This window comes from Acanthochromis polyacanthus, chromosome 1, assembly GCF_021347895.1.
Source record: "Acanthochromis polyacanthus isolate Apoly-LR-REF ecotype Palm Island chromosome 1, KAUST_Apoly_ChrSc, whole genome shotgun sequence".
Lineage (NCBI taxonomy): Eukaryota > Metazoa > Chordata > Actinopteri > Pomacentridae > Acanthochromis > Acanthochromis polyacanthus.
In genome coordinates this window covers 31,966,095-31,983,316 of record NC_067113.1, presented here as the reverse complement: position 1 = coordinate 31,983,316, position 17,222 = coordinate 31,966,095, and the positions used below count along the sequence as shown (strand labels likewise).

Below are 17,222 nucleotides of genomic sequence, written 5' to 3'. Positions count from 1 at the left end.
ACGATTTTCTCTTAATTGCCAGTACCTGATTGGCTTCTCAGAAACTCTGAATAATTTCCAAAAATTGCTCTTTAGCAGGAGATTTTTTTTTTAAATCCTACTTGCACTGAAAAAAAAACATTTATGAAGAGAAGCAGGCAGAAAAGTGGAGCCACGGGGAATTATAATGTCAAAAAGTGAGTTACGAAAAGAAGAAAAAAACAGAAAATGGTGTCCAAACTTTCCAACACACGCTTTTCCATTTTTACCCAGCTCTTTGGACCTGCCTGGGTGTTTCTTTTAGTTTGTTTATTTTTCTGCAACATGATAGTTCATGAGAAAATTATTAGTTGGTTAATTAATGTGGCAAGTAAAAGGAGGTTCCTCAGCAAGCTATAATGAAGCCACATATTCAGTAAAAATGCTTAATACTTGCTAGTTCCAGCCTCTCATATTGGATTATTTGCTGCTTTTTTGGTTTCATATCAGTATATAATTACTATTTCTTTTCAATGTGGCATACAGTCTTGAATCTTAGAACACTGATCTTTGGGATCTTGGGATTGTTCTTTTTCAGTATTTCCTGAGGTACTTTAGGTTTTATTTAACCTGGACAGAAGTCAAGTGAAGATGTAATTTATTCAGTAAAAAATTCTAAACCATTGCTGGTTCCAGGATCTGAAATTGTTTCTGAATTTTTTTTTAATTACGTACGTACTTTGCAACATGACATGCAGTCTTAGATCTTGGATGATTGGTTATATTTCAATATTTTCCGATGCCTTTTAAGTTTCCATCACTTAAAACTAAATCTTCAAGTATCTTAACCAAGATATGGATCATTAACGATGAATCTAAGGCGCCTATCCGTCCATGTTCTTCCGCTTATCTGGGGTCGGGTCAACAGACAAAGCAGGGTATTTGAAATGGTCTTTTCCCCAGCAATGTTTTACAGGTCTTTCTAGGCCCAGATGGAGCCAGATGAGATATTTAATGCTTCTATCAAGCTCCTGGTTTAACCTGGATCTCCTCCCAGTTGGATGTGACCAGAAAACCTTAGTAGGAAATCGCCCAGGAGGCATTTTAATCAGATGCTAAATCACCTCAACTGGTGTCTTTTGATGCAAAGGTGCAACAACCCTATTCCAACCTTCTAATGCTGTCTCTAAGGCTGATACCCAGCTGATGAAGCTCATTTTGACTCACTATTGGTCACTACCCAAAATTTGTCATCATAGATGAGGATCAGAACATAGATTGGTAAATCGAGAGTTCAGTTCCTTCTTAAACACAATGATCTGGTACAACGTCCACAATGCTGCTGGTGCTGCACAAAACTTTATGTCCATCTCACGCTCCATAATGATCTCACACGTGAAGAAGATCCTGAGATCCCCGTTTGTTAGGGGGAGCAACCCTCTTCGTTTTGGGCAGCAAGTTTCTTCGTTTGGGGCAGTAACTCACCCAAACCCAGAGTTTTCAATCCAATCCACCATTTTCTGGTAAGAACCATGACCTCAGACTTGGAGGTCCTGACTCCTGGTTCCAAACTGTCCGAGTGTGCTCTGAAGCAAAGAGAATCACATCATCTGCAAAAAGCCGAAATATAATAGAAGATTTCAAAACAGACACTATCCTTATCCTGGTCATAGCTCAAGATCTCAAACAGGATTGGATACAAGAAGCAACCTTGGCAAAATCCAACATCCACTGGACACATGTTCCACTTTGTGCTGAAAATATGTAAACATTACAGAAATAGTCTCGCTGCAAGTAGCTGTTTAAAGCCATAAAAATAGCCAAATATTGTTCCAAAACAGTAACTTTCTAAGATGTTTCTGCAAAGATGTTATAAAGTGTATTAAATGATCAAAAAAAAATTGTTGATAATGAAAGTGACTTGTGTTGTGGTAAAGATAAATTACTTGCTGAAGGTTCACAGTTGATGGTATATTTGACATCTAGCTTGATCTCGACAGCATCAGTACCACTCTCTGTTCACTCAGATTGGTTACAGACACACATCTATGCTGATGACATCTTTTTCAAAGTTTTCTCTGGGCACTTTGGCACCCTGAACTTATCTCCAGTGTTCAACAGTCTGGAGCAAAATGATCACACTGAGGATTCGGCGCTCAACAGTAATCAACAGCAACACATTAGCGATCCAGATGGTGCTGACTGCACAAGTAAATTAGACCCCGGGCCGTTCACAAAAACACACACACCCCCTGTCAACTCACCACAGACGCCGACGCCTCCCACCCAATCGTGTTCTTGTGCAGAGTCACAGTAGATTTATTCACAGCCTGACCTATCAGGGGTTGCTTCCCATGCATGTATTGTAAGTCTCCGTCAGACATTAAGTATTCATGGACTAATCTGACATGAACACAGCTGGGTTTTCCAGCTTTTGTCATCTTTTTTCCTCCCTGTTCCTCCTTTTTTTCCCCCGAGGAATTGTATGCAAATCCCGGCTTTGCTGAGGAATAATAAGCAGGAACGGTGATGAGTTCTGGTCCAAGGTGTCAACCTCGGAGAAGAAGCGTGTGAGAGGAATGTTGCTCTGGGGATGGAGCTGCAGTACCTCCCAGCGGCCAGAGAGGGGCAGTGTTGTGTCATGGCAGGAATGGGTTCCTTGTGAGGTGTTTTTTGGGGGTGGTGGAGGGGGAGGGGGGTGTTGTAGGTGTAAGAAAAGGAGGAGGTGGTGGGGAGGTGGTGCGCCAGTGCCAATGTTACCCTTGGCAACCTTGATTAAGACAGGATGTCGTTAGCACAATCGCTCTTGTGATGATTACACAGCGAGGATTTCTGCCCACATGTGCAGGAATAAGGGGCTTTTTTGTGCAGGCAGTGGGCAGCTGAGAGGCTCGATTCCTCGCTTGTTGTCTCTTTGACAGACGTGTAGTCTGGAGCCCAGATAAGCAGACAGACTGGGAGTGCTGTGAGTGAGAAGTTGTGGGTACAATGAAGGAAGGGAAAACAATAATTGAATGTTGTGCACACACTGCAGAGATATTATGACACAGAATCTGCAAGGTGTGTTCATCTGCCCTGCTTCTGTCACTCCCACAAGGTCAAGCGCTCGTGTTTGTGAGCGTATAATGCTGAGCTCTTGTTTTAAAATCGCCTTTATTAAAGCAGATTTCTGATTGTCCTCCTTTTCTCTGTTTTTTTTTTCTTTAACAGATCGCCTTCTCGCAGCACAGTAACTTCATGGATCTGGTGCAGTTCTTTGTCACGTTCTTCAGGTGAGCAGCTCTCCTTCAGTTCACAGATTTGTTAAAGAAGCACCGCGGTTCACGCAATCCAAAGAAGCCGCTTCGACGACGGTGCACGCAACGTACACGTGTGCAAACCGAGATCCCATTATTTCATTCACCCACATCACACAAGCACAAACCCTCTCAGTTCTTTTCTCTTTTTTTTTCTCTAACCTATCGCATCTCTGTGGTCTGTCGGAGTAAACAGAGAAAATAGATCTGCTGAAAATCAAACCGCTCTGAAAGATGCGTTTGTGTGCGTACTTTAACCCACTCCAGAAAATGTGTTCACATCTGAGTCAGCAGCACATGATTTATGCCAGTTACCTTCCCTGCAGTGCCGAGGCCAGGCACGCACACAGACACAGTGCAGAAGCATGACTCCGTGTTTTTGTGGCTGATATGTTGGCGAAACATGTTGCTTACGGTTTCACACACCGGCAGCATTCTCATCGTGAAGGTGGATTTTGTTTTAGTGTTTTTGATGGTGGGCATAAAGCAAGAATCTGGGGCTCCTTTGTGCATTCCGGCGGATTTCTATGCACCAATTTGTTCCGTTTTCTGCTTTAATTTATAATAAAATGTCTATTTATGTATAGAAAAACACAAAATTGAGGAATATAATGCAGTTAGGCTTTCAGGCGTCTGTATTGCTTTCAAATACTACTTCTCCTCTGTTTCAGTTTGTCTCGTTTAATGTCATCCCTGCTGATTCAACACTCATATAGAGGCCCGATTCAGCGTTCTGGTCCCTTTTGTGGCTTTTGTTTGGGGCAATAACCTATTTAAATGGGCATGCGGAACCTTTTCGAAGTCATTTTGATGCTTTTGTGCTCCGAACCATGGACTTTAAGAGCTCAGATGTGTTTCAGCAAGATTTCTCCACATTCAGAACATATCACACATATCTGTTTTTGAGAGACCTGTGCCTACTGGAAGAGTTTTCGCATCTATGAGGTCTTCTCCTAGATTATCAACCCGAAAACAGTCAACTTAATGAAGCGAGGCGGCTTTGAATTGCTGTGAAGTTGACTGATACTCACCTCAGCACATTACACATGATCAATTGATGCTTTATTTAGTTTTCTTTTTGTAAAAAAGATAGCATAACGTTTAGATAATCTAAATGTCGGCATGGAACAACATGAGTATTTATTTGGATTCATGTTCATATTTCAACCTGATTAATGTAATTACAGCGTTCATCCTCCTCCTTTCTTTGTTTTGGACTTTTATCAACTTCTAACTGTCTGAACTCCAATCAGTTCCTGGATGTTTTTTCTCACTTTAGGCTCATTTTTCCCGCTGCAATATAAAGTCCTGAAGCTCTATGGAAACATAACAACCATGAATAGGAGTAGAGAGAACTCAGATGTGTTTTGTGTAGAATGACGCAGTTATGATGCCATAAATCCTAAAAAAAACATCCGAAAAAATGGAATTGACACCTACTGTCTTTTAAAATATCAAAAATGATCTCTACATACTATAAATATTCTTCTCCATGCATTTTAATTGGCTTCTGTATGTGTTTCACATCCGCTCTGTGTAAACACTGCCAACAGTCCAACCGAAAAATCCCAGAATTTTTGCCACATGACTATTGGTCAGAGCTGAGTCTCTGATAGCTTGTTGGTTGCTCAGTGGGAAGCAGAATTTTTATTTTTTACAGAATTTAGTTGGAATAAATGGTTCATTTATGGTTAATTTATAAAGTAATTTGTTAAGAAGTTGTGCTCAGATTTGGTTTCCCAGCCACAGAAGAGTTGGAAAATTGAAAATCTACCTGATAAATGGTGTAAATTTTTGCTCTTTTTTTTTTGGAAACACATCTTTTAAAGCCACTGGCATCTTAAAGAGAAGGATCCCCTCCTTCAGCTGTTAAATACTCTGCTATGTTCAGCTGCAAGCCTCTAAGACTGAGTGCATGAAGGCATGTGTTGCTGGGCAGATACTGTACCGTGGGTCTGACGGAGCTTTTTCTCTGAGAACAGCTGCCGGCTGCAGCAGCAAACAATGCCGATGTGATTGAACGAAGGCAGTGAAGTTGCAAACCTTTCTGTAGAACTGAGAGGCAAGTCAGGTCTTTTGCTTCAAGCACTGTAAATATCAGCATTAAAACTGCATACTGTTGTTTTATAGCTGTGTATAACAGGTTTATTATCGCAGCTTCAGCACAGTCTTAAACAGGCTAGGAGTGCAATCAATAGAGATTGTCTGAATCTGAATACTAGTTGATCCAATATCGTCATTATTTCTGATGACGTGAAGCCGTTTCCCCCCAAATTTACTTCCCACTCTCATGTTAGTATCACATAAAGCCTGTTTATCTGCCTCCGTGTGCATCTTACTGTCGCTGTATGATGCTTACATTCGCTCAGATGTTGAAATGTTGAGCGTTTGATGCTCATGATTCCATGAGATGGCGTTTAGATTGAACTATGTCTGCGGTTTGCGCATCACTTTGCACACATTTTCCCGTGACACATCCAATACGTCAGCGCCAATCACCTCCGGATCTCGACTGGAATTTAAAACGGATTCCTGGCGGACTTGTCGGCTGCTTTGTAATGATGGAGATGACGTTTTTTGGTTGTTGTTTTTTGCACTGGCGGTTGTGGAAGCGTGCATGCTCTGAATCGCCGAGTCTGTGCTCCTACTTCTTCAGGAACCGCTGTAATGTGTTATCGATTTTTTTTCTTTAAAAAAAAAAAAGAAAAAAAAGCGCGGAGCGGGGGCCAAAAATTGGGTACACAAGTGTGTCCTTAGCATGCTCGACTGCATGCGAGTTATGTCTCAGAGGAGGGTTGTGGGAACTTTTCATATTTATGTTACTTCCAGTTCCAAGTCGTGCTGCTTTTATTGATCCGGCTAGGAGACTTGACGAGGCTGATTTTGAGTGATTCTTTTGTTTTTATAGGCGATGTTGGATAACAACACTTGAGCATCAGCTGGATAAATGCTCCTTGTTGATGATCGTTCAGGATTGCACACGTGCATGTTTGCATGTCAGCAGTCGAATCACTCAGCATCTTTCCTCTCCTCTCCTCTCCCTCCATCGCCTTCTTTTTCATCTCACCCCGTGTTCCTTTTTTTTCCTCCTTCACTCATCATTTTACATTCCCCATCTTCCCCTCCCCGCCACACTATCTTCCTCCTTTCATCTCTGGCTCTCCATCTCCCCCTTCTGTTCTGTTTTCCTCCCTCTGCCTCCTCCTTCTGTCCCTCGATTCCTCCTCCGTCTACAACCCCCTCCACCCTTGTTTTCTTTGCTCCCTCTCTCGCTCTTAATCCCACGGCACTGCCTTTTTTTTAATATATTATTTTGATGTGCGTTGCCGCCTGCCACTGATTCAGCACAGATGAGCGGAGACCTAAAGTTAGCGAGCTCGCAGCCTCGTCCCTGTTTGCTTCTGGTTCTTCGGGTGCCACATTGTTTGCGTTGCGGGGGAGGAGAGGGATGCTAATTAACGTGAAAATTGTTTGCTCGTCTCCCGACTTTTCTCAGTGTCTTAATCTCGCTTTCGGTTCTCCCTTTCCTCGTGCCATGTTTCCCTGTGGGGACAGATGAAGGTGGCGCCATCCTGTTATCTGCAGCGCCAGCACAGATCCCCCCCCCCCCCCCCCCCCCCCCCCCACCAGCTCTCTGCAGCCGCAAAGCAGATGCATTAAACATCAGCATTAACAACAAACAGATGCGTTCACATATTCACGTCCAGCTGTCCGGCAGCTCCTCACCTTAGGCTCGCTGTGTTGAATCATGGCTTTTTAAAGTGAGCAAACACTTTTTTTTTTTTTTTTTTTTTTGGCGCAAATCAAGCAAAGTCCCAGCATTCAGAGGAAACTTTTTCGTGAATGTTTAACAAATCGAATGTTGTCTCTGCTTGTGCAAATTGAATGTTTTCTTCCAGGCCCTGGAAAAGCCCTGGAGAATATGAAATTTCCAAAACATTTTTGGAAATGCAATGAAAATGTATTCTTGAGCTCCTTTTTTTCTCTCCCTCTCAATCTGTCATGTTTTTAATTTTAAACTTGGCCGCCGCTAAAGCAGGCACCCTTTGAAGTAATAGTGACCTGAATGACAAATTTCTTGGCTACGTAAGTCCGAACTGCTGGATGGAAGAAACTGAAAGAACTATCACAAAACGCTGCGTTTTAACATCGCACACTGGGACATATTTGTCATGGAAGTATTACTGCAGCTTTGCCTGTTTTTGAAGTCTGACTTTCTACGTCTTCTCGCCTACATTTCTCACTCCGTCTTCAAACGGGGGTGAAAAAAGTTTGTTTGCTGAATAGTTTATCTCGTTTATGAAGCAAAAGCCTCAGCAGCAGTTCAGCAAAGGCGTGAGGAAAGTAAGCCAACCTGCGGAGGTTACGTCTGCGTGTCTTGGAGAATTAATGGCACTTGAATATATAATTAACCAAATTGCATAAGACGACGTTAATGTCCTCTTCAGCCAAGAGCCGGTTTTTCAGCGCGACTTCTGCAGAGAATCAACCAGTTTGCAGCAGAAAAACAAGAGACGAAGTGTTTTGATGGAACTATAATCCTGTAAAAACAACAAGGTCAAGGCACAATGATAAAACTGACAAGTGTTTGAGACGGCGTTCAGCTTGTGGAACCTGCAGTGGGATCCCGCTCCTCCTGCTCAGGGACTAGCGTTTATTTTTATTTTTGATGGAGACATCAAAGTAGCAGACGGAGAGAATTTCTGAGCCTGTTGTTCTAGAACGCCGGCTACATGCTGGCCCAGTGTGGTGTTTACTTCTTAAAAAACTTAATTTAACCTTCTAATAGTGCAGCGCAGCACCGAGGCCTGATGTCCCAGAAAATTCTCCCTCCCCTGGGAGGAAACCGACACATCTGTGCTGCTTGACAGCTGATATTAAAATATCTTCTCTTTCCTGGTGGCCACCTCCATCCAATATAGCCTCGTATGTATATTTTTAGTACAAAACTGTCCCCAATTTAGAGCGAACCCCCGGTCCTGGCTGTGTTTTGCACCCTAAAGTGTCAGCATGTGTTCTTATTCATATGCATGAATTCATAAACTATCAGTGCAGCTCTAATATTATAAAAACACACTTCAGGAAGACTTACCACTGCTGTGAACTCGCCTTTGTAGTGTAAATAATCACTGAGTCCAGCATATAAACAACACAGGAGGCAAAACGGGCATTTTTCTTGCTTGCTACTTGCCATCGTAAATACTTGTGCAAGATAAAAGTAGTTAATTTGTCATGTAGGGCAGTCACGCTGCTTCCTTACTGAACAGGAAGTGGTTGGTGTTTGGGCTGCAGCTAGCAATTAAATAGGGTGGAAAAAAGTGGACCTTTGTATCCCAAAGCCCAAGATGGCACCCTTAAATGTCTTGTTTTCTTCTCAACACAACCACAGTTGATTTATCTTTTATGGAAGACGAAAGAAAACAGACTGTAGTTAAATTTAAGAAGCTGAAGTCAAAGGATTTCAAACCTGTTTTCATAAGAAATGACTTAAGCCCGTTAATTGACCATCAAAAAAAGATGCTGATTAATTTTGTAGTTAACGACTAATCGATTAATCATTCCAACCCAAGTGAAGAGACTAAAAATATTCAGCTTTGTGTGATATAAAAATGAAGAAAACAGGCAGTACTTAAATTTAAGAAGCGACTGGCTAGCAAGTTTCTTTTTTCCACATTCTTTGCTACATAATATAGCGTTTACCACGTTTTTTTTTTCCAGCCACAAGGGGTAAATTGAATGTCCCACTGATTATAATCACCAATTTCTTTGGATGTTGCTGGAAACATTTGGTACAAAAGTTGGAAAATAACATAACATTGGGCTTTTAGTCATTTTTTGAGAGAAATATTACACATTATACCTTCAGTACCAAACCAAATGCACCTGCTCTGGAAAATATAAACCAGGTGAAGCACTCAAAAATTGCATAAAAAACACAAGATGAATCCTGAAAAGACCAAAATCAACAATAAACTGATGTTCTGTCTGTGTTGCCAAAGCCTCATATGTTATTCTTCTCTTTCAATGTTGTCTAAAGATTATTAAAAATTGACGAAAATACTCACCAAAACGCTAAATGTGCAAACTGAAAGTCGCCATAATGTTTGCTTTAGAACATATCAAAAGACGGACTAAATGTTTTGTTTTCTAATATGTAAAGTAAAGGCAGCGTTATCCTTTAAAAGCACAGAGGTCCACAACCGTTTCTCGTCTTTTTTCAAACCACTGACAGCGTAATTGTGCAGCGGTAATGACGGCGGACCCACACACAGCTCATGTGAGTCAGCACAGCCTCACTCACCCTTGAAAAATGTCATGCTCCGTGAGATTAATTATTAAAAATCTGAAACACATTTGAAAATTGTAATTCACCTCACTTTGCAGCGCGTTATCAACGCTTGTGTGTTTAAAACGATTAGCTTTTTTTTTTCTTTTTCCGTCGCCGAGGGGAGCCGTAATTTGGTCGGGGCGAGGCATTAAAAGGCGGGGTACCAGCAGGCTGCCCACCCTGGGCCAAGTCTGGGTTGACGTGTAGGTGGCTGGGATCGGTTGATATGAATGAATCATCCCGCTGCCACCGAGGACTTAAATTCCCTCCTCTGAGAGACGGCGGGTTTGACTGAGACGTGAATCAGAGCGAGGATTCACTTGGGGCTGTTTTCTCTCTACTACTGAAGCCTTCTCAAGTTCTTCAGCTCTTTTTGTTTGCTTTCTGATTTACACTTTCTATAAAAGATCTGCTTCAAGATGTTTCCCGAGCATGGCCGCCTCCTCCCAGCTCGCCATCTGCACGCAGCAGCAGAAAGTGGGCAGCGGCGTTATCGCGCCCGCTGACCTTGTTCTCGACCGTTTACCTCGTTAAAGCAGCGGGGTGATTAGTGTCGGCTCTCCCAGGTCTCTCGAGTCAGCATCCCGGCCATGTATGTCGCACCGACTCCCACCGCCGTCTAACCCTCCCTCGCTCCTCCAGCCGGGTCTTTAACCTCTTGTGCTGCAGTCACGGTGGTCCAGGAACCTTTTGCGTTTTGCCGTTCGGTTTTGTGCTGAGCAGTTTCTCTGTTTCTTTTCTCTCCAGTTTTTCTTCCCTCCCCTGATAACAGAGCTAAATCAGGACTCTTGCCTTAAAGTCTCTCTCTGGGTATTAATTAGGCTCTTAAAAACTCATCTGTGCACGTATCAAAGTGACATATTTGGACGTTTCTTTGCAGGAAAATAAAATGGTGGAACTCCTCAATGTACCTCCTTCCACAACTCTGCTCAAACACTAAATCTGCTCTGTTACACAAGTTGTAGTACTGGAGTGATTTGTTTTAATCATTAAGAAAATTACTATCCACAAGGTAACCATGTGTCCTTAGTTTCTGTCCTTTTGCCTCTTTTTTGTTTGCCAGGTTATTTTTTTTCATGGCTTTCTTACAATTTAAAGTGAGCAAGACTGAATGAAACTTTCTTGTTTTTGATTGTTTTTTTTTATGAAAAGGAGTAAGTTCATTTTATAGACTGAAGTGAACCTATTTTGTTAAATTCTACACCGTGTTGAATGAAATGAGCTGAATTGAATCTGAATGAGTTGTTTGTTTTCCTAATATGCTCTGTTGTAACCTTTGAAACGGCTGGAGTTGCATTATTTATTTGACTATGTTGCGGTACCACAGGCAGGAGTTATTTATGTCCATAAATCCTGTGTTTGGTTTGACTGTTACCTCGAGACGGTTTGTTTAAATCCCTGCAACACATTTCTGAATCGGTGTTATTTAAATGGACGCTGCAGTTTCAAGGTAGACCCGTGGCCTTGATTGCTTATTTTGCTCTCTAGTTATAGACTGTCTGTAAAAGATGGCTGTAGCAGCCGTGATGTTAAACATTGCTTGGCACCATTGAGAAGCCTCGAGTTTGGAATTTCAAAGTCTCAATCTTAGTGTTTTGAGACTGGATTCAATAAGTGACGGACAGATTTGACTTTGCCCTGAAGCATACCCACCTTCAGCATCCATTTAAAGTTTTTATTTAATGTTAACATAGTTCGACAACACAATATAATATTCATGTTCAATATCTGTAAATTTTCAACAGCACATCAGATTATACGTTTAAGAAGTTGCCCCCTGCTGGCTGTAAGAAAGAATGCATGTTTAAGTCACATGTCTTTATATACAGTTTGTGCTTTTAGTGTATTTTAAACTGCATATAGACATTTTAAAAGTGGAAAAAAAACTTGATTTGCATTCGACGAGGTGCCTGAATTGATGCTTATTTGGTAATAAAATGCGAGAAAGAACATATTTTAACAGAAACAGATCAGTCTATGATTAGCATTATCTAAATTTGAACTCAAGATGATTTAATAATTATATTGATATATAGTAAATTAAAGACATATCCTGAATAAATTGTGTTGAAATGTCCACTAGGTAACTAGCTAGCTACCAGGGTGCACTGAAAAAAACACAAATATTGGAATTGACAGCAGGAGTTTTTTTTAGTTTCAAGAGTTTCTTTCCCTCACTTTGCTGTATTTTTTATTTTATTTGCCTAACTTCTCTTTGCTTCCACTGTAATAAAATAAAAATTTACATTTTTGTATTGCACAACTTGGAAAAGAATTGATTCTGTCAACAGCAGTGTCCCTCTTTAGTGAAAATATCTCAATTTCAGAAACCTCACTGCAAACTGCTGTTACAGAGACATTTCTGTCAAAGTTATATAATTTATTTTGGTTATTTGTGGACACTTTCCATTTAAATTGACTCCATATGCAAGCGCAGCAACAAACTTTGCTGCCTGGGTCTCTGAAGAACTGGTCTAAAAATCAAGAGGAGGACAGCACTCCAATGAATGAATAACTTACGTATTCAGCTGTGTTTTTTAGTAGACGGTTTCTGCTTTTTAGTCCTCAGCGGCGGCCGTTTACACATAATAGAGCTCTGATTTATACTAATTTGAGAGCTGATTTGTAATATTTTACCATACCCGGCCTTCATGGAGATGCAGGAATAAATAATAGGCTGTGACTGCCGTATTCTTACTCGGAGCTTTCAGTTCAGTCCCAGACTCCGAGGGCAACCTAATGGCCACTCTTGCGTATTTTGGCAGCTGGAAGTGGTTCCTGCAGCAGAACATAAATAATTCCGTTGTTGTGATCATCGTCTCACTGTTCAGCCTCTCCAACACATCTGCAGGTTCCAACATTGGCACGGAGAATCCTCTCAAACGCACATGCCCGGTGGTTTGTGCGCACTTAAACACACACATGCATGCACTCACAAACACTCTGTATTCATACATAGGAGGCAGCTGGCCACTCAGTGGTGCTGTGTGCCCTCTGAGCTGTGTGATTGTCCTTCACACACAATACACCGACTGGGTCTTCTTCTTTTTCCCCCCCCTCCGCTGCATCTTTAAAGCCTCGTACCGCAGCCTGCATGATCGCACGTGTCGGGGTCGGCTCAATACGATCAATTCAGAATGTCATTTTAAACTGCGACCAGTTAACTAACGACCCATCATTCTCAATTATTCTCCCCCCGTCGCATTTGTTCTCGGTGTCTTCGTTACCTAGCAGAAGGCTTTTCGGAAGGAGATCAATCACCAGAGTTGTTTGAAAAGAAAGTGACACTGACCCCGACTGTGATGAGCGCCGTACAGTACACGGGACTCACTGTTCCCTCTAATGCAGCGTTGTGTTTGTACACAAATGTCGGCGTGGATCAGCATCAATGGCAGCGGTGGCAGGCTGAGTGATGGATGATTGACGGCAGGACGCAGCATGGAAGAGTCTGAAAAAACGTCAACCATAGCTGTGATTCCACCCAACTTCTAACTGGCAAACTACAGGAAATGTTTAGCTGCATAAACACACTCATGGATGGATAGTGAATCAAAATATTGTCGAAATTTGAATACAAGCAAGTGCAATATCCATTTCACAGAAGCTTTATTAGTTGATAAAGTCAAATATTGTTACAATATACAGTTGTAAATGAAATATTCCACTCCAGACTTGAGGGAACAAGCTTATGTAATTTAGACTGCAGCAAAAATTATCGAATTTCTGAGCTTTTTTGTTTATTTTAGTAGAAAAGAAAGGGGCAACTCACCATTTCCACTAAGGATCCAAATTCAAAACAATTTCCTTTACCAGCAAAACTGTCAGACAAATAATCATGAACACAAATTAATCGCAGGTTGTTTTATTTGATATGGTTAATATTTTGTTTGTTTCTTTTGTTTTATTTAGTTTAATCCCCAATCGCATGACTGTAACTGTAGCAGTAGCTTGGTTATATTTGCTATTCTGCAACAGGAACATTCTTCTTGTTGACTCTGGCTTGTTTCAAAGATTGTAAGCTCTGGTTGGAAGTCATTAACTGCAAGAGAAGTCTTTGTCATGGTGGCCTGTTGCTAATCAAACCCTTACAATGCTCCCGACTTGCCAACATGGAACTGCTTGTTAAACAGTAAGAGTGTGACATGCATGTTCCTCGTCTTCTGCCGTATTGTTTCGTAAATTTTATTTAATAGCAACAAGTTAACTTTTAATGCCGTTTCTATCAATGTAACTGCAACGTCTTTGCCACCAGGGAGCACTGTCCCTGCTTTACACCACACCTGACCCCAATTCCTCGCCCTGCAGCTGGCGGATTCCATAAAGCCTTTCAGACTGTGCCCAGTCAAGCCCCATAGGCCAGGCCTCAGCCACCAGACACTTGCCGGAGAGCTCTCCTTCCGGGCCTGGCTCCAGAATGGGGGCTCCACTGTCATTGTTCCAGGCGAGGCTGTGCTACTCTTTGTCTTTGAGATCACTGTGGTCTTTTGAATCACTCTTTGCCTGGTCTCTTCCCTTGGACCAGATTGCCTTGTGAGTCTCCCTCAACAGGGACATACAAACCCCTCCACCACTGCCAAAGGTGGTTATTCTTCAGAAGGCCTCTTGGGCGACTTCCTTTGGTGGTTTCTGTGCAACTGGGAATAGACCTGAGGTAGACTCAGAACTTTCTGGAGGGATTACACATCAATTCTGACCTGGAAGTGTCTTGACATCCCCCAGGAAGACCTGGAAAGAGCTGCTGGGGAGAGGAACTTCTGACATAAACTGCTTCACCTGCTACCAACGCGACCTGACCCCAGATGAGTGGAAGAAAATTAATGGATAATCGCAATGTCATTTTTTGTTCCACATCATTCAGCCATAATTATAAGCAGTTTTTTCCTTACTGTAAGGGATCACAAGGTGCAGCTAGTTGTTGGTTAGTTGCAACTCCTGTCTTCTCTTCACACACTGTTGTAGATAAGAAATTTGGAAACTATCCATCCATCCATTATCTATACACTGCTTAATCCTCATTAGGGTCGTGAGAGGACTGTAGCCTATCCCAGCTGACTTAGGGTGAAGACGGGACATCCTGAACAGGTCGCCAGTCTGTCACAGGGCTACATGTACAGACAAACAGTCATTAAGACAATTTAGAATTACCGAATAAACTTGAGATTGCCAACTCCATACAGAAAGATCCCAGAAAGGCCGTTACATGAACCAGGGATCTTCGAGCTGCAAGGCGAACGTGCTAACCACCAAGCCACTGTGCTTTGAAAACCAATATTCGTTTAACTCTAAATGTTTTGGAAGCCCAGCTGCTCGCTCACGTGTTACTTCAAAGTCAGAGCGACACGTGCAAACACTTGGTGCAGTTTTGCCCTCAGCTTGCTCCTTGTGGTGCAGAGTGACAGCAGGCTCACTTTCTCTAAACCCCCCGAGACACCTGAGAAAGAGAGATGGGGGCAGAAAGAAACCGAAGGCTCATTCAAACCCCGGCTGTCTGTCCTGAGGGTCCTCCCCAGGCGCTCAGCAGGCGCTGCTGCCGGTGCTGTGTCACAATCCCCGCTCTCTCTCCCAGCTTTTTACTCCTTTGTTTCTATCTCCCTGTGACTCTCTGCCTCCTCCGACTCTCTCCATCTTTATCTGAACAGTTGCTGCTGCAAAACTGCCTTTCTGTTTACCTCACTGCTTTGCTGCATCATTTTTCTCCCATTCCCTGCTCTTTTTCTTCTCCGTTTTTATTCTCTCCACATTTCTAACCTTCCCTTCATCTTCCTCCCCTGCCTGCCTTCCTTGCTGCCTCGTTTTCTTCCAACTCCTCACCCCTTCTCTCCACCGCTTGCTCCATCTCCCACCATCTATCTCCCCCCTTCCCTTTCATGCATTCTCGAGCACTCTCTCTTTGTATCTGACCTCATTGTCAGGTCATCAGTGTGGAGCCAGAGAGAGATACAAGTGGAAGATGGACCAGATAGAGAGAGTGCAAGAAGCGCCTCGCGGCTAAACCTTCCTCCTGATAGGTCCTTGAGGAGCTGAAAGCCGCTCTGCGTCCGATTAATAATAAATGAGTCAGATCACTGGGTTTGACTCGCTGCCTGCTCCTCCTCCTCCTTTTCCTCACCTGTAATGAGATGGGAGGAGAGCACCAGGAACGTGAACAGGGCCGTAACACACTCATGGGGAGTCCCGAGAGGAAGGCAAAGTCTTTTCTTCCATCTGATCAGCCTCGTGTCCACTCTCCTCCTCCATCCCAGCGCATGAGCTTTCGGGGCCATGTCACAGTTTCTGTGGAAATACGTCTTGGCAGGCCTGCACAAGCAAAACCGAAGCTTGCAGGGGGGGAAACAGAGGGGGAAAAAAACAAAAAACAAGTGGCATTGGACTGTTCATGTGCCAGGCCCCACTGCAGAATTTACTGAAATATTATAAGCTGTGACTTGCGGTGCAGCCCTTATTTCTTCAGTGTATTGTTTGTGGTCGAGTCTGTTTACCTGCTCAGGATAGAAGGTGCGAAGGCTCAAATTGCGCAAGAATCTGCTCCTTTATCACTGATCAATTTCTAAATCCTCATATTCCCTCAGCAGCTTTTGTCCCTTTCAGTGCAGCTTTTGTTTTTATCCTTGAGTTTTTGTCGCTACTGCTTCTCCTTACAGATAACCTATCAGACAGCCAGTACAATGCTCCGTCCCAACTCACCTTTACCAAGTTCTCCGTAGTACTTGACCGATATGCTTTCTTTCAAGGCTGATACTGGTTATTGTTTTTGTAGATGCTTAGTCATCAAGGTCATGGTAGTTCTAGGAGAAAATGGACTTCTCTTTTAAGTTCTGAAAGATGTTTCACCTCTTATTTAGGTTTTTTTTTCAGTTCCAGCTTGTTCTAAACCAGTTAGACTTCTTCTCCAGCAGGCATCTTCAGCTGTACCAGGTTCTAGCCCATTTGGACTTCTCATTTTGGAGTCTTCTTCATTTCTAGTCAGTTCTAACTCAGTTAGATGTCTCATCCAAGAGACTTCTTTTGTTCTAACTGGTTCTCACCCAGCTAGACTTGTAATCTAAGGGGCTTTTTCAGGTCTGACTGGTTCTAACCCAGTTTTATGCCTGTAATCCCGTAGTCTTGTGCATTTCTGACTGGTTCTAATCCAATTAGATCTCTCATTCAAGAAGCTTCTTCAGGTCTAACTGGTACTAAACCACTTAGACTTCTCACCTGAAAGACTTTTTTAGCTTTTGCTAATTCAAACCCAGTTAGACTCTGATCTGGGAGGCTTCTTCATTTCCAACTGGTTCTAACCCAGTTAGGACTGAAGATGCCTCTTGCATGGGAGGTAAAACATATTGAGGAACCTAAAAGAAGAAGTCCAGTTACTTTTCCTTGAAGCTCCTGGAGTGGAGATTATTAATAATCAGGAGAGCTATTGATGGAAGATATGTCAGAACATATACAGAACAGATACATGCTGATAAAAATTGAAAATAACCCAGCATGGAGCCTTGTTTTACTTCTTTTTCTGTGTTTTACGTACGCTTAATTGAAGGAGAACTTTTCACCATTTTTTTCTGCCATGCTGATTGACAGTAGAGAGAAGTTGCTGCATCAGAGCTAGTATAGCACATTTTTATATGTCTCTATTATATCTGGAATTAATAAAC

The 17,222-nt window shown here is 42.4% G+C and overlaps 1 protein-coding gene across 2 annotated transcripts in view; it reads left to right on the top strand.

Annotated features, from left to right (window-relative positions):
• atrn (attractin) overlaps positions 1–17,222 on the top strand; it is a 205,123-nt gene that overhangs the window by 107,149 nt on the left and 80,752 nt on the right. For both annotated transcript variants that reach the window (XM_051951584.1, XM_022191616.2), the window contains exon 25: positions 3,169–3,230. In XM_051951584.1, the coding sequence (XP_051807544.1) occupies positions 3,169–3,230 (62 nt within the window). The remainder of the gene's footprint in view (positions 1–3,168; positions 3,231–17,222) is intronic.